The 8207-nt window shown below is 34.8% G+C and overlaps 1 protein-coding gene across 2 annotated transcripts in view; it reads left to right on the top strand.

The window, feature by feature from the left end:
- LOC106881481 (putative uncharacterized protein DDB_G0268364) overlaps positions 1 to 7776 on the top strand; it is a 142975-nt gene extending 135199 nt beyond the window's left edge. For both annotated transcript variants that reach the window (XM_052973366.1, XM_014931880.2), the window contains one exon: positions 30 to 7776. In XM_052973366.1, coding sequence (XP_052829326.1) covers positions 4340 to 6343 — 2004 coding nt within the window. In that variant the 5' untranslated portion in view covers positions 30 to 4339 and the 3' untranslated portion in view covers positions 6344 to 7776. The remainder of the gene's footprint in view (positions 1 to 29) is intronic.
- The last annotated feature ends 431 nt before the right edge of the window (positions 7777 to 8207 follow it).

Raw genomic sequence — 8207 nt, 5'->3', positions numbered from 1 at the left:
CTTATTTTCTTTTTCTCTTTCATATCCAGGTGGTTGCCATAAGAAGCGAAAAGAGAAAGGAAAGAATAAGAAAGAGAAGACACAAGAAGGCAACTGAAAAGAGTCACAGCTAAAAGAATACGTATATCCGCCTCCAACCATACACTCAGGTCAATTTGTATTTGTTGGTCTCAGGATTGTGGCAGCTATCACGACCTACTCTGTCTTCTTTCTCCCCCTTTTCTCTCTTCCACACACACACACACACACACTCTCTCTCTTTATTCACTCTTCTCTGTCCTCCTCCTTCTCTCTCTCACTGTTCTCATATTTAAGAGCAGAGAAAAACAAACAACAAAAATACTCCCTGACTCCCAACCTCAGAAAAATTATTCCGTTTCCGAAATTGATATTATACCAGAGAGATAGAAAAATAAAACAGGGTGAGAAAGAGAAGCAGAAGAGATAAGAAGAGAACGTGAAAGAGAGAAAGAGAAAGAAAAAGAGAGAGTGAGAGAGAGAGAGAGAGAGAGAGAGAGAGAGAGAGAGAGAGAGAGAGAGAAAGGGGGTTAAAAGAGTGAGTATGTGTGTGAAAAAGAAGAATTACTAAGAGTTACGACAAGAGAAAAAGAAAAACATCTGCAAAATAAGGAAACAAACATACCAAAAATAAAAGCACAACTGCAACAACCGTAGGAGGAAGAGGAAGAGTAGCAGTTAGAGTAGAAATAACAAGAACAATAAGAACAACAATCGTAATAACAGCACCATCATCACTACCATCATTACTGTTGGTTCCAGAAATTGCAAAGTATTCGAAAAGTGAATCACAGATGTATTTATAGAAGCATGAGTGTACGTACGTGCAGATGTAGGCGTGTGCGTATGTATTGTGTGTAAGTATACATGTGTGTGTATGTGTTGTTATGCGTGAGTGCACTGTTTGTGTGAGACTAAAATTGAACAGAGTCGTCGAGAAAATCACAGAGCAAAACAACCAACAAAACTTGCGAAAAGTGTTCATTTAGTACGGAATCGATTTGATGCTATTTACATTATCTCATTATTATTATTATAATTATTGTTGCTGCCATACAGAAAGAAAACTAAAAATAAAAACACACATCAACACAAATAAGCAAAGGAATTTAGAAGAAGAAAACATTTTGAACGGCACAAAGCAATTTAAAATACCCAAACGAAACCAAATTGGAATTTGGTCAAGTTTCTGGAGCAAGGAGAAGAAAATTTTCTTAGTCTTCCTCGTTAATTCTTGTTAATGTTGGAGACCAGACGAGGCATTTGGAGAGAATGGGGTCTACATAGCTGTTTTAATAGTTCAAAGAAACATACAAGCGAGAAAAATCCAAAGGTGAACTTGAAGAAAAGAAAATAAGAGAAGAAACCAATTATTAAATCGAATATACATATATGGATATGTATACAAATATAAATAAGATATAAATATATCTTATAAATACAAATTTATACTTACGTGCAAACACACATATATTTATAATATATATACTTATATATATAAAAATATATTCATGCACATGTACATATTTATTCATATACACACATATTGAGGCCTAAATATATATGAATAATTCCATATATTTAAAAGCATAAAGATATTTTAAGCCCCAAAAATTCAAAGATTTTTGCAAGGGAGAATTTAAGCTTTAAAATATTCTTACGTCGGACTTCACCCCCGTGTATATTAATATGTATATGTCTGTTATAAGTACATGCCTTTGTAAATAACTATAAATATTGAAAAAAAAAAAAGGTGTAAATGCATGCACATAAAACTTGACAGAGAATCAAATTGTTTCTATTATATTTGCAAGAAGACAAAGTTGCAGTGTGACATCAATAACTTTTTATCTACATCGTTGTTGGAATCAAGCATATTTTATGAAATATATAAAATAAATTCGTGAACCATCAAAACATACAAAAACAATAGCAAAAGCAACAAAAATTAACGCTCAGAGAAAACAGGGACGTTTAAAAAGCTTATGAGTACTGTCAATGAACTTGATAACAAATGAAAGAAAATAAACTGCGATAAGACACATATAATTAACAAAATATAAGAAAGTAATAAAGTTCGAGAAAGCAACCACAACAAGGTACTGTCACCTTACAAGTAAAACAGGATCAAAACCCTTTCCATTGACCTTCCGGTTTACAGTTTAGTCACTGTTCTGTCAGTTCTAGAACAGAAAAAATACTTGGTTATAGATATCTGTATAAATTTATATGTATATATTTATACATATATCTAGATATATGTTCAATCATTCTCGATTTGGTTTCCTCAACGGATTATATACGTAACAATACGGACATCACTTTGTTTAGCAGCAGGAATAACAACTGAAGGATATATAAAAAATAATCTTCTCTTATACTTAATAAGGAAATTTACACAGAGATGTTAGCTTTTTCTCTCGCACATATTTTGGATTGTATTGAAGTTTTCTGTAATTGGGAAATATAACTATTAAAAAAATAGTAATAACTATTTTAGTTATAACGAGCAAATAGCAATTTCAAACTCTTGAGAATTTCATCCATAAACGAAAACCTTAAGTTTTGGAGTATCTTTCATTTTGTTCACGAAATTCAATACAAAGGAAACACATCAAAGTGAACAGATATAAAATAAAAAAAAAAAAACAATTCTATAATTAAAAGGAATTATTCAATTTACCAAGAAATCTAACTCTTAAAATTGCGAAATATCGGATTTTCGATATTTGCTATCAGTGGTTAGTTCACATCTGCAACTGAATAACTGGATATTCCTTAAAAAATTGAAAGCAAAAACAATAATAACAATAACATTAACAACAACAGCAACAACAACGAATAATAATTAATTAAAAAAAAAACGAAGAAAATAAAGTAACAAATTATTTATTTGGCAGAGAAAGGTTACTTCGGAAAGATTCATTCTGCAATCACCGATTTTTCTCGGATATATTTCGATATTCTTTCAAATATTTATTTATCACGCTTCAACGTTTCATGATCACCATATTTTCGTACTTTTACAACCACACTTCACAGCTATCGCAACCACATCCTCTAGATTACTAACACTTCTTTAAATCGAATCTATCTATCTATCTATCTATCTATCTATCTATCTATCTATCTATCTATCTATCTATTTAATTTAATTTTATAATCTAATTATTTAATAAATATAGTTTAGCTTAATAATAATAATAATAATAATAATAATAATAATAGTTGCAATCATAACAGTTATTTGTTTATGTTTCATCTGATAATATTTCCCAATTAATACTGGACTTCGAATATTGCTTTGAGATCTTTTTCCCCTCAAACGCACTGCGTTTATACATGTAGCTGTGTAAAACTAATATAAACTCATAGAAATTACTCTAAACGTATAGGAAAACACATACACACGCACGTACATATATATACACGCACATTCATATATATATTTACAAACTGACGTCGATTTGTATTTTCATATATTGTGCCAACCAACAAGTACAACAGCTGGTTAAAAAAAAAAATTATTGAGGATAAGTGAGGAAAAACGTGCGAAACTTCAGTTGAAACAAGAGTTATAAAACGCTTGGTGACACACAAGCGCACACGCACGTACACAGAAACGATATATATAGATATATTAATAAAGGGCTGCAAGTCAAATGTTTTAAGCTTATTAAATGTCATGTAAATTAGTGTACATAAAATGGACATGAATGAACAATGCCTAACCGATCAAGTATAAATTACAAATATTGATAATAATAATAATAATAATAATAATAATAATAATAATAATAATTACTGCTAGCATTATTATTATTCAATCCAGTGCAGTTATGTATGCACTTTATAACCGAAAAAAATAACAGCGCTGAAAGAAAACTAAAGCTAACCGTATACTGATATATAATTTAACTCCTGACAGTTTTACGCGCGCGCGCGTACATGCACACATACACACATACAGACACACACACACACGCTTCTATTTCTCTTAACGGAACTCTCTAATAACCAAATGAAAGGTGAAAATAAATCAATAACAAAATTTAGGTTTCACGCATACAGACTTGTTAGTAATCACACGAAAAGGAAAAAGAAAAGAGAAATTAAGAGTAAATTGCTAACGAGCAGTCTGTAACACATGACTGGTAACTAATTGTACTTACCTGTGGACAGGTAAATTTAGTAATTTTTTCAAGCTATTCTCGTATGGTTGGCACAACAAGACAGGTAGTAGAAAAGTGTGTAGGGTGACTGGATTGGATTGGTGTGGTCAGAAACGACGTCTCACTTGCCAAGGTTTTCTGACCCACGAATGCTGATAGAGATCAAAGGAGGAAACATGGCCAGCAACGAAGAGATCAATAGGTGTGAGAGAGAACTTTCAACGGTGTCTGGCACACCTGAACCACAACAGCAGCAGCAGCCACAGAAAGACCAGCAACAAAAGCCACCTCCACCGTCACCGTCACATTTACCAGCCCGACAAGAAGAAGAAGAAGAAGAACAACAACAACAAGAACATCAAGGACAACAACACCAACAATATCAAAAACATGAAAAGCACAAGTCACAGCTGACTCACCGTTCGACGTCGATACCTATGTACACGCATCACCACCACCAGCAGCAGTTGCAGCAACAACAACAGCAACAACAACAACAGCAACAACAACAAGGACAACAACGGCAACAGCAACATATGTCGAACAAACAAAAACAACAGCAGTCTACGCAAAATGTCAGGCAGCATAGATCGCCTCAACAAAGAAAGCATTCGGTGACGAAGCAGACGTCTCAGCACCAACAACAACAACAGCAACCACAACAACAACAATCTCAGCTGCAACAATTGCAACAACAACAGCAACAAAGACGTAAGCCATTCCAATCTCAATTCCAGCAGCATCTACAACAACAACAACAATCAGAGCTGCAGCAGCAGCAGCAGCAGCGGCCACTGACGGCTCGGTCTTCTCCAAGGCCGCAGCAAAGAGCCCCAAGACCCTTGCAACAAAGGGCTCTACAGCAGCCGCAGCAGTCGCAGCAGCTGCAGCAGCAGTTGCAACAGCAACAACAGCAGCAGCAGCAGCAGCAGCAACAGCAACAGCAACAACATTCAAAATCTTCACAACGAGCATCCCAAAAGTCTAGATTATCCCAACAGTCTTCTCTATCAAGTCAACATGATCAGCTGCAGCAGCGAGAGGCACAGCAGCAACAGCAGCAACAGCAGCAACAGCAGCAGCAACGACGGGAAAAACAGCAGCAGCGGCGGCCTCGTTCTAAAGAGCGATCAAAACAACAGCTGTCAGAAAGACAGGAAAGTGACGATCGGCCTCGACGAAGAGAAAGTCACCCAGAACCGGAACCAGAACAGACATCACATAAATACGGACATCAGAATGGTGACATGGGCGAATACGATGGCGCCAGCTCTAAAAAGGAAACAGAATACCACAAAAGTCTTGAAGTGGGAAAAACACCTGATACGTTTCCGTGTGGTCATGTCTTATGCCACAACTGTATTCGGAAGCATCTGAAGTCGCGGGAGGCTGAGCTGAAGTGTCCTGTCTGCGACCAAGCTGTCGAAATCAATGTCCCCATACATGGCACTGCAGTAGCTTACGACGATGAAGATGAAAGCAATGTAATGCTTGTATCCAATTTCGACGACATTGTTCGCAAGTTTAACGGCATCAACTACAACCTCCGTCGGTTAAAAGAGGAATCGGTGCAATCACGAAGTGTAGGGATGACTTTCTCTTCCAGTATGTGCCACATGTGTGAAGAGGATCACGGAACACTCAGAGTGATTCAAGAATTCAACAAACTTTCCGTCAACCACCAACGCCCAACTGTCAGGCCCGACCACTACTTTTATAGGTTGTGTCACGGCCAGATCGTCACCTCTTTCTACAGCAAAGTTAACTCTGCGTGTGTTTGCGTGCCATGCACTTACAAAAATCTTCAGGCCACGCAGAACTTCCCCGAGCTGAAGTTTGACGCGGAGGACTGTTCTGTGTCCAACCGACAGTTATGTTTAGCCGAAGTCGGGAAGCTTATCGTCCGCAACCAAACTCCACTCACCTGCATGCAAGGCAAGAACGTTATAGACGTTGACCACAAAATCAAAGTTACAGAAAGGGCAGACGAATTTGATTTTCATCATACATCGCACCAAATTAAGAGACTGATTAAACAACAAGAGAAAAACCTGATCCAATTGGCTAGCAAGCAGGTTAGGGATACGGGACGACTATATTACATTCAAGAGAGCAGTTCTATTGAGCATAACCCAAATGAAACTGTGGTATAAGAGAAAGAGGCAGAGAGAGAGACAAAAAAAAAGAAATCAGTGCCGAAAACAACAACAACGGAAGACGAAGAAGTTTTGTCGGAGGAAGAAACAGATAGAAGTGAAGATGAAGATTAGATACATGGAAATTAAAACAAGCAAATAAAAGGGTAATGCTGGTGACAGAATGGGAAATTAAGTAACACTAAAGATAAACAAGGAGACAAAGCAAGGAGAAAATAAAAAAAATGGAGAGGAAAAATCCGCTGAGAGACTTTAACTTGAAAATATGATTTCATTTCTTGGAAAGCATTAACATTCCACAACTATTATCATGCATACATACATACATACATACATACATACGTACATACATACATACATACATACATACATACATACATACATACATACATACATATATATTTATATATATCACCAGCAGCAACATCAGGATATTAACAGAATGTTAAACGGCAATTGGATTAAATTAACAGCGACATTTGAAACAGTAGCAAGAACAAATAAGCGCATAGATAATTGCTGTTGATGCTATCAAGAGATAATATAACGACAGCAACAGCAATGTTTTAATGTACAATAGAATCCATTATTTAAAGCCATTTTAAATAACGCCAACAACAACAACAACTATAACAATAGCAACAGACAAGCAGCAACACGTGCAGCAGGAAAGGTGCTGACATTGCAGCAAAATGGGTATTGTTTTTACTTTTACTGTTTCAACAACATCAGCGATAAGAATGACATTAACTATTATAACAACAACAACAACAACAACGTGAACAAAACCAAAACGTATTGATGTTTAAGTAAATGTAATTACATCGGAAAAAAATTTAGAGGTTATTTACCAAAAAAAAAAAAGAAACAAAAGAACAAAGCGCAATAATAATAATAATAATAATAATAATAATAATAATAATAATAATAATAATAATAATAATAATAATAATAACGATAAAAATTCTAATATGAAGAACTGCGATCACAGGAACATAATATAAATACATAATATAAAAATGATAGTAACATTGCATATGAATTATTAACAAAATCAACCAGCCGGAATAATGCTTATGAAACACAAGTTCTAATGCTGATTAACAACAAGCACAACAAAAACAGCAATGACACGGACAGCCTTGCATGATTCAATAGAAAAATAACAACAGAAACAACAAAAATATGAATGAATATCATCCAAAGTCATCCGAAAGCTGAACGTAAGTCATTCGGTTTATTTTGTAATAACTACACTTGTAGTACTAAAGTATTTTACACTCATATGTCAAGTTGGTGGCAGTTTTGTGCTTATGTGTAACCCATTTGTCTGAAAAAACAATGACAGTAACTATTCTAGTATTGCTGAAAGAGTTGTTGCTTTGGAATGCAAAACATAGCCAAAAAAAAAAAAAAAAATGGTATACAAATATATATATATGGAGTGTGTGTAATAATTGTTTTTAAGAACCACAGAAAACTACCATGAACAACATCCACAAATCTTTCAACGGAATTGCTAACAAAGAGCAAGAAATGAAATCCTTAGTCCAGAAAAATTGAAATAGTTCTCCTGAAATTCTTAACACTGATTCACTGATTCGAATTACCGCTTACCCAGATTTATTTGTGTTTATATATATATATATGCGCATACATACAAATATGCTCAAAGAGAACGTAAAGGTGTATATACGTATATATATACACATACATACATACAACATGCATGCATACACACATAATGAAATATGTATTCAAATATGATTTTATACATATATGCACACACACACACACACACGCATAAATATTTATATATGTATATACATCTATACTTAAATGAATTTATGTATGTGTTGAA

This window comes from Octopus bimaculoides, chromosome 15 (assembly GCF_001194135.2).
Source record: "Octopus bimaculoides isolate UCB-OBI-ISO-001 chromosome 15, ASM119413v2, whole genome shotgun sequence".
Classification (NCBI taxonomy): domain Eukaryota; kingdom Metazoa; phylum Mollusca; class Cephalopoda; order Octopoda; family Octopodidae; genus Octopus; species Octopus bimaculoides.
The sequence above is the reverse complement of the archived record's forward strand: the minus strand, read 5'-3'. Positions and strand labels throughout refer to the sequence as shown.